The sequence below is a fragment of the Chelon labrosus genome, assembly GCF_963514085.1.
Source record: "Chelon labrosus genome assembly, chromosome: 6".
Taxonomy (NCBI): domain Eukaryota; kingdom Metazoa; phylum Chordata; class Actinopteri; order Mugiliformes; family Mugilidae; genus Chelon; species Chelon labrosus.
In genome coordinates, this window is record NC_140342.1 from 17,878,214 (window position 1) to 17,894,195 (window position 15,982).

General features: G+C 39.8%; 2 protein-coding genes and 1 pseudogene across 3 annotated transcripts; all 3 read left to right on the forward strand.

The window, feature by feature from the left end:
- Window positions 1-1,876: 1,876 nt before the first annotated feature.
- On the forward strand, window positions 1,877-6,760 carry LOC311489606 (chemokine XC receptor 1-like). The gene is made up of 2 exons (XM_084546752.1): window positions 1,877-2,200; window positions 4,626-6,760. Exon 2 carries the CDS (start codon window positions 4,630-4,632, stop codon window positions 5,698-5,700), a length of 1,071 nt encoding a protein of 356 aa, XP_084402878.1. The 5' UTR covers window positions 1,877-2,200; window positions 4,626-4,629; the 3' UTR covers window positions 5,701-6,760.
- A 371-nt stretch (window positions 6,761-7,131) lies between these two features.
- On the forward strand, window positions 7,132-9,630 carry LOC311489906 (chemokine XC receptor 1-like; the record flags this gene model as incomplete). Its single annotated transcript, XM_084547218.1, has 3 exons — window positions 7,132-8,191; window positions 8,946-9,143; window positions 9,419-9,630. Exons 1-3 carry the CDS (start codon window positions 7,282-7,284, stop codon window positions 9,628-9,630), a joined length of 1,320 nt encoding a protein of 439 aa, XP_084403344.1. The 5' UTR covers window positions 7,132-7,281.
- A 2,488-nt stretch (window positions 9,631-12,118) lies between these two features.
- LOC311489907 (chemokine XC receptor 1-like) lies at window positions 12,119-13,725 on the forward strand (annotated as a pseudogene). The gene has a single exon. The product of its transcript is annotated as a chemokine XC receptor 1-like (transcript).
- Window positions 13,726-15,982: the final 2,257 nt, after the last annotated feature.

The window sequence follows — 15,982 nt, forward strand, 5'->3', positions numbered from 1 at the left end:
GGTGCAGTGGTATTTAAGTCAGTTCAAGGCTCAGAGCTAAGCAGACGTATGGCATGAGGATAGAACCACTTCTTCAGCCTCTCAGTCTTTGTCCTCGAACAGTGGAAACGCCGGCCTGACAGCAGTAGGGAGAGGTGGGAGTGTCCGAGGTGACTGGGCTGGTCCAGGATCTTCTCGGCCCTTAACCTGCAATGTTTAGCATAAATGTCCTGCAGGATGGGGAGGGACCAGACCTGAACGGACCACCCTTTTGAGGGCCTCGAAGTAACTGCCTGGTGCAGTTACCCATCCAGGTGGTGATGCTCTCTATGGTGCAGGTGTAAAAGATCCTGAGCACCTTGAGAGGGAGCTTAAAGTCTCTGAGGTGTCTGAGGAGGTGGAGACGCTTGTCTGGCCTTCTTCACGGTGGTGTTCAGGTGATGCTTTTATCACAACTCATTTAGACTACTGCAATGCACTTTATGTTTGGCTCAGCCAGATGTCACTGTCTCGACTACAGCTGATTCAAAACGCTGCTGCTCGACTTTTAACTGGTACCAAAAAGCACGATCACATTACCCCAATTTTAGTGGAAATTAATTGGCTCCCTGTATGTTTCCGAATTGATTTTAAAATTATTTTATTTGTATTTAAATGTATTCATGGCATTGCTCCTCAGTATCCGTCAGAATTGCTCCAGCGGTACGCTCCCTCACGCTCTCTTAGGTCGGCAGATCAGTCCATGTTGGTTGTCTCAAAGTCAAAGAGGAAGATGACATGTGACCACGCCTTTGCAGTTGCTGGCCCCAAACTGTGGAACAATTTGCCTTTGCACATTAGACAGGCCGACTGTCTTCCTCATTTTAAAACCTCTCTGAAAACACATTTTTTCTCTTTGGCTTTTAACTCAGCATGAGATGTTGGATCTTATTGTTTACATGGTTTGATTAGTTTTATTATTTAAATCTTGTTTTTAATTTTTCTTTGTGTTTTTATATTCTCATGTCTGTGTACAGCACTTTGGCCAACCTTGTTGTTTTTAATAGTGCTTTATAAATAAAGACTGATTGATTGATGAGTCCATGGTCTTCATTTTATTGTCGTATATTTTACTGGATTTTATTAATTAGGCATATTCAAAGCAAACAAACAAACAAAAAGACATTAACAGTGCGAAAGGAACGGGTGGAAGGCCTGCAGAGAGCTTAGCTCACAGGGGCCCTGTGACAGGGGCTTTGCAGGCCAGTACTCAGCCAATCAGCCTCCTTGACGTCAGAGGATTGCAGGAGAGAGCAGCCACCAAAAACATAACTAATGGTGCTAAAAAAACATCACTGGAGCTGTGTATCAAGAGGTGTGGTCCACATTTACTCTGACACTAGATGCGGGCTGATCCCTCCTGGCTGACTTGCCAGATGACGGCGTCTGATGATCAAAGACTTGAAACATCCTATGACTCTTGATTCATTATTGAAGATGTCCAAGATGAAAAAAAAAAACAAAAAAATAAAACAGATAAAACAGAAACATTTTTTTTCAGTATGCTGTTGTTTGTCTGTCCTGAGTATTTGTTTCCTTAACGCTGCCATTAACGCAGTGTTGGTGAATATATATATATAATATAGAAAATATAGGTCAAAGAAAGTGGCATTGAGGATAATTTGTGGTAATAAAAAAAATGCATATTATTGTAATAATAGACACATTAGTTTTTAGTGTTCCTTGTAAACCTTTGAAAATATGAAAAGTTTATAAAATTGTTTCTTGTTTTTCTTTCACAGTGTAATTAAAATATATTTGATCGGGCATCTGTGGACATGCATATTAGACTCCCACTTAACTGTGGGCATTTTTCACAATTTTGTGACAATTTATAATCTGAAAGATTGACTAATTACTCCCATTAATGCTGCGATTAATCACTAATAAAAATACTTCATCTCTGACCAAAAAAAAAACAAAAGATTGTGTCAATTTGTTTTTGCAATTCTGGTATAACATATCGTATAATATATAACCCAAAGTGTATGCACGCAGACAGAAGCATGAACAGTTAGAACAGGGAACATATTTTATCAGAACTGAAACCCCCTTGTACCCCCTAATACCGTCATAGGTGCGCAGGGGTTTCTGTTCCACTTGTGGCAGGTACTTAAGTTCAAATCCTGGTTCACCGAGACACTTTTTTGAAGACATTTGTTGGTGCACAACGCTTCTGCAGGTAGAGTACATTTCCATATTTTTCAGTTATTAGATAAAGACAGGGTCAATGGTAATTGTACACTGCCTGGCCAAAAAAAAGTCGCCTCCTGGATTTCACTAAGCAAATGGGTACGAGCCTCCTATTGGATAATTACTGCATGGGTGATTATCTTTCAGCTGGCAACAAGTTATTGAACCCCAACTGATGCAATGAGTAGCTTCTCATTTCTTAAACAACCATGTCTGAAGACACATCCTGTGGTCTTGGAAAAGAAGGGTCAAATCATTGGCATGCATCAAGCAGAGAAAACATCTAAGGAGATTGTAGAAACTACTAAAACTGGGTTAAGAACTGTCCAACGCATTATTAAAATCCTGGAAGGACAATGGGGACCATCGCATCAGGGTAAGAAGAAAGGCAGATGAAGTGATGCACCCATCATGCCTAGTGTCTACTGTCTACAAGGCTGTGGGGGCAGTGCTATGATCTGGGGTGGCTGCAGTTGCTCAGGTCTAGGTTCACCAACATTATGCGCCCAAAGAATGAGGTCAGCTGACTAACTGAATATACTGAATGACCAGGTTATTCCATCAATGGATTTGTTCTTCTGCTCCTGATGGCACAGGCATATTGCCAGGATTCATCGGACTCAAATTGTGAAAGAGTGTTTCAGGGAGCATGAGACATCATTTTCACATATGGATTGGCCACCACAGAGTCCAGACCTTAACCCCACTGAGAATCTTTGGGACGTGCTGGAGAAGGCTTTGTGCAGTGGTCAGACTCTCCCATCATCAATACAAGATCTTGGTGAAAAATTAATGCAACACTGGACGGAAATAAATCTGGTGACGTTGCAGAAGCTTATGGAAACAATGCCACAGAGAATGTGTGCTGTAATCAAAGCTAAAAGCGATCCAGTGAAATGTTAGAGTGGGTGACTTTTTTTTTGTGTAAATTTCTGCAGATGAATTTGCAACATCACTAAAAGTTTCAAAGCCTTTAATATCGTTTTCATGTTGTGCACTACTGTCCTACATGAATGCTTTGGTTATTTAACTGTGAAGTCAACATTTGCAGTCCCACCGGGAACGCAAATGTTTGTCCAGTTGATATATCAGAATTTCAGACATCACAACTGACTCGTGTAATAAATAGAGGATGGCCATATTTCTCTTTGAAACATAATGAAATGTAACCATAATTTTTATAAGTTATGGTAATGTTGTAATTTCAGATAGAGAGACTCCCGCAGGTTTGAATTTAGTACTATTTTGGTAGTATTTTCTGTGCTCATTTTTATAGACTGAAATGGTGGGATGTTTCTGCTGTCAGTCAGAATCTAGCGATGAAAAGAAACCAGTTTTTATGTTTTTAATAACAACCTTTTGGCATGAGAAATTAAAGTGCACATCCATTGCCCTAGATTTTCAAGGCTATGTTCATGGTTGAATATTAGGCTACTAGAAGTGTGCAAACATACTTTTTGTAGTTTAGATTAACCAAACCGCCATGATGCATTTTATGATATCCCATGCAATCAAAATGTAGTCACATATCAAAAGTATAATACATTTAGATTCATGTATATTAAATCCAATGAAGTTTTGTAAACATCTGTCATCCGTCATGACCTCGAAAAGGCTATTCACGCCCTAATAGGTTCCAGACTGGACTACTACAATGGCCTGTATACTGGTGTCTCCCAGTCCTCTGTTGGCTGCTTCAGCTTGTGCAAAATGCAGCTGCCTGTCTTTTAACTAAAACTAAAAGAAGAGAGCACATCACTCCTATCCTTTATTCCCTCCATTGGCTCCCGGTCCATTTTAGAATTGATTTTAAACTTTTAATGTTTGTTTTTAAAGCTCTTAACGGCCTCACCCATCTTATTTGTCTAAGATGCTGATCGTTTGTGAGTGCGGTAGAGCTTTGAGGTCGTCAAATCAACTCATGTTGGAAGTGCCCAGGTCAAAACTTAAACACTGGGTTGACCAAGCCTTTCAAGTTGCTGCACCTAGACCCCATTGACATGCGTATCATTATTGACCTGGGCCTTTTCAAATCAAGACTTAAAACGCATATTTTTTTCGGTAGTGTGGTGACACTTTTATATTTATTTTATTTATTTTTATTCTATTTTTATTTTACTTTTTATCCTCTGATTTATTGTTTTTAGTTGTTGTTGTTGTTTTTTTTTAGCTTTGTTTTACTAATACTAGTAGTAGTACTAATGTTACTTGTTTTCCGATGTGTTGTTTTAAATCGTTGTTTAATCTTTCATAAAGCACCTTGGTTCACCTGTGGGTCATTGTAAGGTGCTATATAAATAAAGTACATTTACATTTTACATTTACATCTGTTCAATTAATTACGACTAATTTCATCTGTTTGATTTACATCTAGCAGAACTGTTTTTATTTATCTGTCCTCTTCTTGCTTTTAGGAAAATGGATTCATCTGAATATTTCTCTGAAAACATAATTTCTACAAGCAGCAGCTGTGAAACAACCCTTGATTATGATTACGAGGATGAAATGTGTAACAAAACGAGCATCATAAAGTTTGGGCAGATCTTCACTCCAGTGTTTTTCTCCATTGTGGTGGTCCTCAGTCTGTTCGGAAACATCCTGGTCCTTGTGATCCTGGTCAAGTATGAGAATCTCAAATCCCTCACCAACACTTTCATCTTGAACCTTGCCCTATCGGATCTCCTCTTCACCACAGGTCTGCCCTTCTGGGCCTACTACCACATGTATGGATGGACTTTAGGGGAGTCCGCATGCAAAGTAGTGAACTCCATCTTCTACATTGGCTTCTACAGCAGTGGTATCCTCCTCATCTTGATGACAGCACACCGCTATGTAGCTGTCATGAATCCTTTGTCTGACATTGTGACCACCACAGGCTTCTACTCTGTCGTAACATCCGTGGTTATTTGGGTAGTGAGTATCATTATTGCCAGTCCAGCCTTTTTTGGCACCGAAGTCAAAGAATCAAATCAATGCGTCTTTCAGGATTCAAACTGGAACTTGTGGGCAATCTACAAGCAGAATGTCCTCTTCTTGCTAAGTTCAGTGGTGTTCATATTTTGCTATTCTCAGATCATGTGCAGGTTGATGCGTCCCACTGCCCAAAGAAGACGACACAAAACTTTGAAGCTCATTTTTATTCTTATGATTGTTTTCTTTGTTGAGTGGGTGCCTTACAATGTAGTAATATTTCTACAGTCATTGTATTATTTTCCCCAATATGTTCAAAGGTACAGCATATCTGAAAATTGTGAAGCACACAAAAGGCTGGATTACGCCTTTGCCTTTAGCCGACTCCTTGCCTTTTCACACTGCTGCCTCAACCCTGTGTTTTACGTGTTCGTGGGCATTAAATTCAAAAACCACCTGAAGAAAATGTTGAAGAGCTTGGGCCGCAACAACAGAAGCAGCAGCAACAGCAGCAACAATAGCCGACCAAACCGATTCACGATCATATCAGTAACAAGCGGTGAGGAGTTTTCGATGTAGCAGAATGTCTGTGAAGGTTCTCAGTCATCCAGGTCACAGTATATGCAAAAAAGGTTCAGAAAAGGCAACTGGACTCGAAACTTGTGATAGTTTCCATTTGGTGAACAGAGATACAGATACAACTGTTACAACGAATCAAGAAATAGCTCATTAAGTCTGTTTACCTGAAGTTAGCACTGGGGCTAACTACTTTTGAAAGGCTGAACACTCCTGAGTTGGACTAAAAGGTGTTTTTTTTTTCTTTCTTTTTTAGATTAGCATTTATTTTTTTTTTTTGGATTTTTTTTGTCTTTATTTCAATAATGTCAGATCTGAAATGATTGCACATTTTATTCACCCTTAAACAGCACACGCTCAAACTCATATTAATAAAATACTATTGTAAATCAGGCAGCTTACACTATTGTGCTTGTTCGCCATTTAGTTTAACACATCAGGATGTGAAACAACCGCTTATGAGTAACCACTAAACAAAGTATGTTAACCATTAGCTTTGTGTAAGGATTCGCTTTAGTCATATAACCACAGCTAACAGCAGAGCTCAGTTTCTGTTGCAACATGCAGATATTAGATTCACAGAGAATTCATGGTGGGAGAAGTTCTGCTACGCACAAGTGGAAGGGTGTACTTGATGTACAGAGAATAAGAAGCACTTGGCTTTATTTCATGCACTTTCCATCTTGTAATTAAGTGTGATTAAATCCAAACAGACTACTATGTTACTGTTCTGTCACTTTGGCATGCATGCTGTATTAATTGCATTTAACTGACTACTGTACAAGCCCTGCAATAGACTGGCGACCTTTCCAGGGTGTACCCCGCCTGTCATCCGATGACAGTTGGTATAGCCTCCATCACCCCCTGCGACCCTTCACAGGAACAAGCGGTTACAGAAGATGAATGAATGAATGAATGAATGAATGAATGACTACTGTACATTGTATCAGTTAATTCACTTTGATTACATTTTTTTTAATAATCAAATTTTTACATTGGGATTTTTGACCTTTTGTCACTTGTGTTCATTTTCACATTATACTATCATCAGTGTTATCTCATGCTTTACAATCAAATAAAAGTTTCAGATGATTTCACTTCTTTGTTTTAATTAGTGCAGCCTACAACACTGTGCCTATGATGCTGTGCTTGAATTATTGAAGCGTTCTGTGTGTTAAACTGTTTTTGTTTTGTCATTAAAACCTAAAGACATACCAGTTATATTTACTGTAAGATAACTTTGTCTAGTCATTCTTGTTTTCATCACAAAAAGTTGGAAGTTGATGGTTTTTGTTACAGTCAATGACACATCATCTTTTAATTTCTGCAAAAAAAAAGAAAAAAAAAAGAGGAACTATTAGTCCTCTTATGCCTCAGACTTTCCTGCACTGAGCAGTTTGCACAAGTCTTGCATGCAGATGATGTGGTAAGTAGCTCGGTGCTTCTTGTCGTGGCTCTCGATTACAATCCTGAAAACAGCTTAGCTTTTCTAAATCACAAATCATCAGTGACAGGTTTTAGAAATCTGTTTAATTTCACTGCGACTGTTTTAGTTTTGTGCTCATATTTCACAGATAATCTACAATGAACTCTACACCGACCGATGAAGGCGGGAATGACACAGATCACGGTGAATATATCTGTGAATCTTTTGACTTTTCAACTATCAGCGGTGCCTTCTTCATCTTCATCTTCATCATCAGTGTGATTGGCAACTCCCTCCTCTTGTGCATCGTTGTTGCCTACGAGAGCCTGAAAAATGTCACAAACATATTCGTCCTGAACCTGGCTTGCTCTGATTTGGTCTTCACCATCACGCTTCCGTTCTGGGGCGTCTATCAACTTCACCACTGGGTCTTCGGGGATTTTTTGTGCAAATTCATGACCGCGGCATACTTTGTCGGCTTGTACAGCAGCGTCATTCTCCTGACTGCCATGACTGTGGATCGTTTTGTGACAGTGGTGCTGCACAACTGCCCTGGCAACCAGGTGACCAGGAAGAGGTGTTTAATAGGTGCCTGTGTAGGTGCTTGGTTCATCAGCATTGTTGCATCCCTGAGTGATGCTATCTCTATACAGACGGAGGAATTGTTCGGTGAATACACATGTGAGATTTCTTCTGATGGTTCTGATGTTGATGCGGGATATTATCTCCAAGCGTCACTGCTTTTCTTCCTCCCATTTGCCATCATTATCGTCTCCTATTCTGGTATCCTCAAGACAGTTGTGCAGGCTTCAAACAGAAAAAAGCACAGGACAGTAGTCGTGGTGTTGTGTATCGTTGCAGCCTTCTTCATCTGCTGGGGACCGTACAGCTTTTTGCTTTTCATCATGACGCTCTATAAACCTGAAGCCTGTGAGGCACAGGAGCAGTTACACGTCGCCTATGAAATCTGTCGCATATTGGCCTTCTCTCACTGTTTTATGAACCCTTTGCTGTACATGATCTCACAAAAGATGCGAAGACACTTGTTGCATCTTTTGCACCTTGAGAGTATGTGGGGGAAGCCCTCGGAAACAAGCACCAGGCACAGCACGTATGCAGTTTATACAGCACAAAACTCCGCTGTCACATTTGCATAGCAATCCAATAGAGGACTGCTGATATGAAATGTTGGTCATAGGTCTGACTGTAGGTTTGTTTTTGTTTTTTTGTTTCTTTTCTGCGAGTCAAGTAAAAGCTGCACAAAAGTGTGTTAAAAGTGATGTTGACATGTACGATAATGAATGTTTTTGAATGCTTGCTGTAACTGTAATAAATAATATTACTTCAAGCCAGTAATATCTGTTTTCACTTCTCTCTTTCAATCACAACTTGTGTCGCGTTATAGTAGGCTGGATTTTAAATTTAGCTGTGGCAGCACGTTTCTATGTTCCAAAACGGAGTGAAATTTGTATTACGTAGACCACATAAGACAGAAGTGACACTGAGCGCAAGATCGAGGTCAGGTCACATTTATTTTAATTTTTATTTCTAAATCATGTCACAACATATGTATACATATATTTTGAATTTGAGAATTTGGACAAAAAATGAAGAAAACTGCTCAAAATTCAAAACCATGTAGTGACACTTGAAAGTATTGATTGAAATTCTGTCAATAGGAGTTGCAAAATACAAAATATAAGTCTGAAACTGTTGCGTGCAGGCTAACTTGATATGTCTGAAACAAAATACTTACCGTGTCAGTGACTGTCATTAATGTTTCATTTTGGCTTTAGGCATTATGCATTGACCTTTATTCCAGATACTTATATAGACCTCAACAAGTACAGAATGGACTTAAGTGGTGACTATTGCGACATGACCCTGGATAATGACAGCGAAATCTTGGATGACGATCTGGATGGATGGAAGGTCAGGCCAGCTGATTTTAACCTTGCAATGCCCTCTCTGCCACAACATCCCCTCAGCTGGCCACCGGCTTCGGGCAACACTGAGGCTCGTATGTCTGGTTTCCTCAGCAAGTAGATGCGACAGAGCTTATCCAGGAGATCATTACATAGGTTGGTTGTTGGATGATTTCTATTCTGACCTACACTGGTGTAAATACTCTCTTTTTCAAACACAGACATGTGTACACCATAGCATTGCACATCATGATGCAATCTGCTCCAGTTATTCAAAATTCCAGGTTCAAAGAGTTTATCGTCATGTGCACAGTATAGAAACACGCTTCCCTGTATAATTAAAATTCTTCTTTGCTTTTCGTGAGAGAAGAAAATACACTTCCAAACACCATTTCCAGCGAAACTACGGTGTTCTATGTGGGAGAGATCTGCGTTTACAACACAGCTGAAGAGGCGACTAGGGACATGGTGAGGAGAGGGTTTCAAGTGAAGGTGGTGAAACCTACGCAGAGCGGTCTGGAGAAGCTCAAGAACCTAGCCTTGCAGGTGAGTCGGGCAAGAAGAACCAAACACCCAGAGTGATAGATCCATGATTTACACATTCCTGCACAACAGAAATCTCGAGATACAAGATGTTGGAGACTTCGTGGGGAAAATAAGGCCAACCATTTTCATATCTTTTGGGGATGTCCTTGTATTATACTTTATTGGCAAGAGGTAAAGAAGAGCAACTTCCATTTACATTTGAAGCTTTATATTTGGGAAAAGAGAACCAGGAGCTTACGAGGTAAGGACTCACACTTACTCTACCGTAAATTAACTTGAGAATTTATATCTAGGTATAAAATGTTGGGAACAAAAACAAAAAAAAAAAAATGTAAAAGCAGAATTTAAAATAGGTACGTATACCACAAAATATAAAATAAGCAGTGCAAATATGTGTATGTGCAATTGAAATTGTAAACAGGGCTATCTCGGGGCTATCCAAAAAACAAGCTGAAACGAGGATAACTGGACTTGCAGAGTCTCTTGAAGATGTTTCACCGTCTCATCCAAGCAGCTTCTTCAGTTCTAAAAGACTGGTGGTGCCCTGGTTTCAGCTTGTTTTATTTATTTTTTTGGATATACCATGACCTTGTTGACTGAAAATCTTCACAGACATGCCTCAGGGCTGTTACTGAGGAACAACAGCGACCCCTTTTAGAGAAACTTATTTTTACACTTTTTTTTTTTTTTACAAATTGCTCCTTTAACGAGGAAACCTTCCTGCATGCACACACTGTAACTGTGAATCAGACACACATTTTTTTCCTGCACATCACATAGACCCCATCCATTTGTGTCTGTGTGGCACAGAACAAGCTATCATCTAATAATACATACGGCACATTACTGATTAAATAAATGAATAAACAAATGACAAAACCAGCTAGCATGTCTAACCGAAGTTGTTTCTTTAAAATTAGGGCCTGCCGTATTATTTCAGTAATTAAAATAGCGGTGCCCCCTTTTTTCTGTGGTCCAGATCTTTAAACTTTATTAGATGCAACATGCTCCTCCAGAGCACCTGTCAGTGTACTTGAGCATGGTTGAGCAGCGAGGCCCTGATGGCTCCAAGTCTGGTCAAGGCTCAGAGTTGAGCAGACGTATGGCATGAGGATAGAAACTCTTCTTCAGCCTCTCAGTCTTTGTCCTCGAACAGCGGAAACGCCAGCCTGACGGCAGTAAGGAAAGGAGAGAGTGTCCGAGGTGACTGGGCTGTTCCAGGATCTTCTTGGAGCTTAACCTGCAGTGTTTAGTATAAATGTCCTGCAGGTTGGGGAGGGACCGGACCTGAACAGACAGTGATGAGTCCATGGTCTTCATTTTATGCTTTTATGAGATGCACATGTTGTATATAGGCCATATATTTTACTGGTATTTCTTAATTAAGCATAATAGAACAATTTGGATATTAAAAAAACAAAAACACATTAACAGTGCCGAAGGAATGGGTGGAAGGCCTGCAAAGAGCTTAGCTCTCTCTCCTGTGACAGGGGCTTTGCAGGGCAGTATTCAGCCAATCAGCCTCCTTGACATCAGAATTGCAGGAGAGAGCAGCCACCAAAAACATAAATAATGGTGCTGAAAAAACATCACTGGAGCTGTGTACACTGTTAGAAATTCCTGTTAATGTACAGCAGAACTCCAACAGTATTAACCTGTTATTTTTGAATACATCACTCTACTGTTAATACAAACAAAAAAAAAAAAAGTGAAATTTTGGTGATTTACTGTTCTTTTACCAGGACTATACTGTTCTCCTAAAATACAGCATTTTACCGCTAATCATTCATCCAAACCTCCTAAATCACGGTATCATGATGTATTTTTTGCATTCTGGGAAATTTAACCTGAACTACACATGGGAAGCTGGATCTGTTCGTTCGGCACAGTGGCACTGAGGATAATCTGTGGTAATAAAAAAAAAAAAAATGCATATTTATTGTAATAATAGACACATTAGTTTTTAGTGTTCCTTGTAAACCTTTGAAGATATGAAGAGTTTATAAAATTGTTTGTTTTTGTTTTTCCTTTCACAGTGTAATTAAAATGTATTTGATCAGGCATCTGTGGACATGCATATTAGATTCCCACTTAACTTTGGGCATTTTTTACAATTTTTTGACAATTTATAGTCCGAAAGATTGCCTAATTACTCCGATTAAGTACGTCAGTAAGTCAGTACTCGCCTTTTATCCTCTTCATCAAAAGGAGTATAGTCCTCTGGGTCCATTTGTGGTCGCGTCATTCTGTTGCGGTTTTATCCGGGGGGGTGGTAGGACCCAAGTGCAGGACAAAAGGCGGCGAGGCAGGAGTAGGCAAAACTGGTGTTTAATTAAATAAAAAAGAAACAAAAGGCGCTGCTGAACTCCAACAAACAAATCAAAACTTTCAAAAGACAAAAAGCTAACAAGAGACTGGAAACAGAAACACTGGAGAAACACTGGAGAAACAGAGAGGAGCAAAAAATGTGGAATGACGCGACAAGGGGAAGGCAGGGCTATATATGCACACACGAGGAAGATAGGGGTGACGAGACACAGGTGAAGCAAATCAAGAAACACAAAGTGAAATCGATGATCTAATCAACACAGGGAAACACAGGGAGTAATGCCACAGGAAATCAAAAACTTAACAAAATAAAACAGGAAACAGGAAAACATGAGACATGAACGAAACTCAAAACGTGAACACAGGTGAAACAAAACCAGAACCATCACACAGAGATTGTAGAAACTATTAAAATTGGGTTAAGAACTGTCCAGCGCATTATTAAAAACTGGATGGATAGTGGGGAACCATCGCATCAAGGTAAGAAAAGAGGCAGATGAAATGATGCACCCATCATGCCTAGTGCCTACTGTACAAGCCTGTGGGGGCAGCGCTATGATCTGGGGTTGCTGCAGTTGCTCAGGTCTAGGTTCAGTAACATTATGTACCCAAAGAATGAGGTCAGCTGACTACCTGGATATACTGAATGACCAGGTTATTCCATCAGTGGATTAAATCCAATGAAGTTTTGTCAATGCCTGTTCAATTAATTAAGACTGTAATTTCATCTGTTTGATTTACATCCAGCAGAGCTGTTTTTATTTACCTGTCCTCGTCTTGCTTTTAGGAAAATGGATTCATCTGAAAACATAAATTCTACAAGCAGCAGCTATGAAACAACCCTTAATTATGATTACGAGGATGAAATGTGTGACAAAACGAGCATCATAAAGTTTGGACAGACCTTCACTCCATTGTGGTGGTCCTCAGTCTGTTCGGAAACGTCCTGGTCCTTGTGATCCTGGTCAAGTATGAGAATCTCAAATCCCTCACCAACACTTTCATCTTGAACCTTGCCCTATTGGATCTCCTCTTCACCACAGGTCTGCCCTTCTGGGCCTACTACCACATGTATGGATGGACTTTAGGGGAGTCCACATGCAAAATAGTGAACTTCATCTTCTACATTGGCTTCTACAGCAGTGGTATCCTCCTCATCTTGATGACAGCACACCGCTATGTAGCTGTCATGAATCCTTTGTCTGACATTGGGACCACCACAGGCTTCTACTCTGTCGTAACATCCGTGGTTATTTGGGTAGTGAGTTATTGCCAGTCCAGCCTTTATTGGCACCGAAGTCAAAGAATCAAATCAATGCGTGTTTCAGGATTCAAGCTGGAACTTGTGGGCAATCTACAAGCAGAATGTCCTGTTCTTGCTGAGTTCAGTGGTATTCATATTTTGCTATTCTCAGATCATGTGCAGGTTGATGCGTCCCACTGCCCAAAGAAGATGACACAAAACTTTGAAGCTCATTTTTATTCTTATGATTGTTTTCTTTGTTGAGTGGGTGCCTTACAATGTAGTAATATTTCTACAGTCACTGCATTATTTTCCCCAATATGTTCAAAGGTACAGCATATCTGAAAATTGTGAAGCACACAAAAGGCTGGATTACGCCTTTGCCTTTAGCCGACTCCTTGCCTTTTCACACTGCTGCCTCAACCTTGTGTTTTACATGTGTGGGGGTTAAATTCAAAAACCACCTGAAGAAAATTCTGAAGAGCTTGGGCCACAACAACAGAAGCAGCTGCAGCAACAACAGCAGCAACAACAAAACCGATTCACAATCATATCAGTAACAAGCGCTGAGGAGATTTTGATGTAGCAGAATGTCTGTGAACAGTGGCGTTGTTAGGCCCGTTTTAGGGGGGCTGAAGCCCCCCTAAATAGTTTGGTGTTGTTTTATTATTTTTTTTTAAAGAAACAAAAAAATGCCGACAAATTCAATATAAAGCGGCCAGCATATCAGTTTAAATAAATAATCATATAACCTGTCATTTTGGACTTAAATGTGATCATATATCTGTCAGTTTCCCTTCACTTCGTAGTGTACGGTAGAGAGAGCCCCTTTGGTATGTTGTTATGAATCCATTCCACTTGTTCAAAACGCCCAGGAAAGTAAGTATTCATCACTGCTGGTAGTAACAATTAGTTAGCTCCAGCCCCCAGCTAACAGCAGGAAGTCCCATGTAATTAATGAAATGCTCCATGTTTAAGAAATAAAAACTTGGCTTACACACTACAGACAATCTCTGCGCACGTCTTACCTTTGTTGTTTTGGGTCAAAAGTTACATTCCAGCTGTAAAAGAACGCTGCTACTTAGCTAGCTAGTTAGTCTGAAATGCACTGTGAAGGTCCTGGTTGTTTATAGAGTTCAGTGTGACTCTCTTTACCATATCTTTGGGGTGACTTCCTTCTGGAGCATCAGCTGTGTTTTTCACTTTATGCATGGATGCAGACCGTGAAACAGGAGCTGAGCTCATTCACGTATGATTGTCATCAGTATAATAATAATAATAATTACACTAATAATAATCACTCCACCAGTCTTATTGGCCTGTAGGAGTCAGGGCAGAGGAGCACAGCGAGTGATAGGGGAGAGATCTCTACTGGAAAGGTGAGTCTAAAGGATTTCACAGAATAGAGTCATTTGTGATGCAGACAGTCTTGGAATTTTATGGAACTCAACTTGAATATGAAATATGAAACATTTCAGTCAAGGTGCACCATGTAAGACTTATTTAACTGGAAGCTTTTATTTTAGAGTAATGATTAGAAAGTGGAGAAAGCCAAGTTATATAAACACACACACACACACACACACACACACACACACACATATATATGTGTAAACCAGATTAGCCTGACCCAAAAAGTAAGTAAGTAATATTTTTCAGGGCTTGAAATTACGACCATTTTAGTCACATATGTGCGACTTCAAAATATTTGGGAGCAAACAATTATTGTGTTCTGAGCGAAAGTCATGGCATTAGCCTCTATGTTGATCAGTTATTAATACAATTCATTGTGTATCTTGAAGGGTCAAAAGGGTAAAAACAGACGGCATTCTTTGATCCACCCACCAAATAACTTGCAATTGTAGCCATTTTTTTCTTGTTAATGCTGTAAACATTCTGCTACCGTGCAAACCTTTGTTTATTGTTGTGCTGTATTAAACAAACAAAATTACTGATAATAAATACTAATAAATAACTACTAATAACAATAACTAATTTCTCAGTCTCGCTCGCTGCTCACATCCTGTGCATCTCCTTGGGGCTAAGCCCCCCTGTCCTGAAAACCTAGTGACGCCTCTGTCTGTGAAGGTTCTCAGTCATCCAGGTCACGATATTTTCAAAAAAGGTTCAAAAAAGGCAACTGGACTCAAAACAGATACAACTGTTATAACGAATCAAGAAATAGCTCATTAAGTCTGTTTACCTGAAGTTAGCACTGGGGCTAACTACTTTTGAAAGGTTGAACACTCCTGAGTTGGACTAAAAGGTGTTTTTTTTTTTCCTTTTTTAGATTAGCATTTATTTTTTTTATTTTTTTTTATTTATTTCAATAATGTCAGATCTGAAATGATTGCACATTTTATTCACCCTTAAACAGCACACGCTCAAACTCATATTAATAAAATACTATTGTAAATCCGGCAGCTCACACTATTGCACTTGTTCGCCATTTAGTTTAACACATCAGGGTGTGAAACAACCGCTTATGAGGCGAACAGGCTGCAGAACAAGATGCTAAACAAAGTATAGTAACCATTAGCGTATTAGCTTTGTGTAAGGATTCGCTTTAGTCACATAACCACAGCTTCACTAACAAGACCACGCCTCTTGATATTCAAAGAAGTTTATTTGACCAAGTTAAAGAGAAGGGAAAGATAGGAGATCGAACGGAAGGGTCGAGGGGTCGAGGGGTCGAGGGGAAGGAAAAGAGAATTGAGTAGCGACGGATGATGATCCTTGGACGACTGGACGTAGGAACCCAGGGAGAGAGATTCAGGGTGGGGGCATATCTCTGGAGGCATCGGCTCCTTGACCCCC

Excerpts from the sequence above, each read along its gene's own strand:
- LOC311489606 (XM_084546752.1), top strand. The coding sequence starts at position 4,630 with ATGGATTCATCTGAATATTTCTCTGAAAACATAATTTCTACAAGCAGC.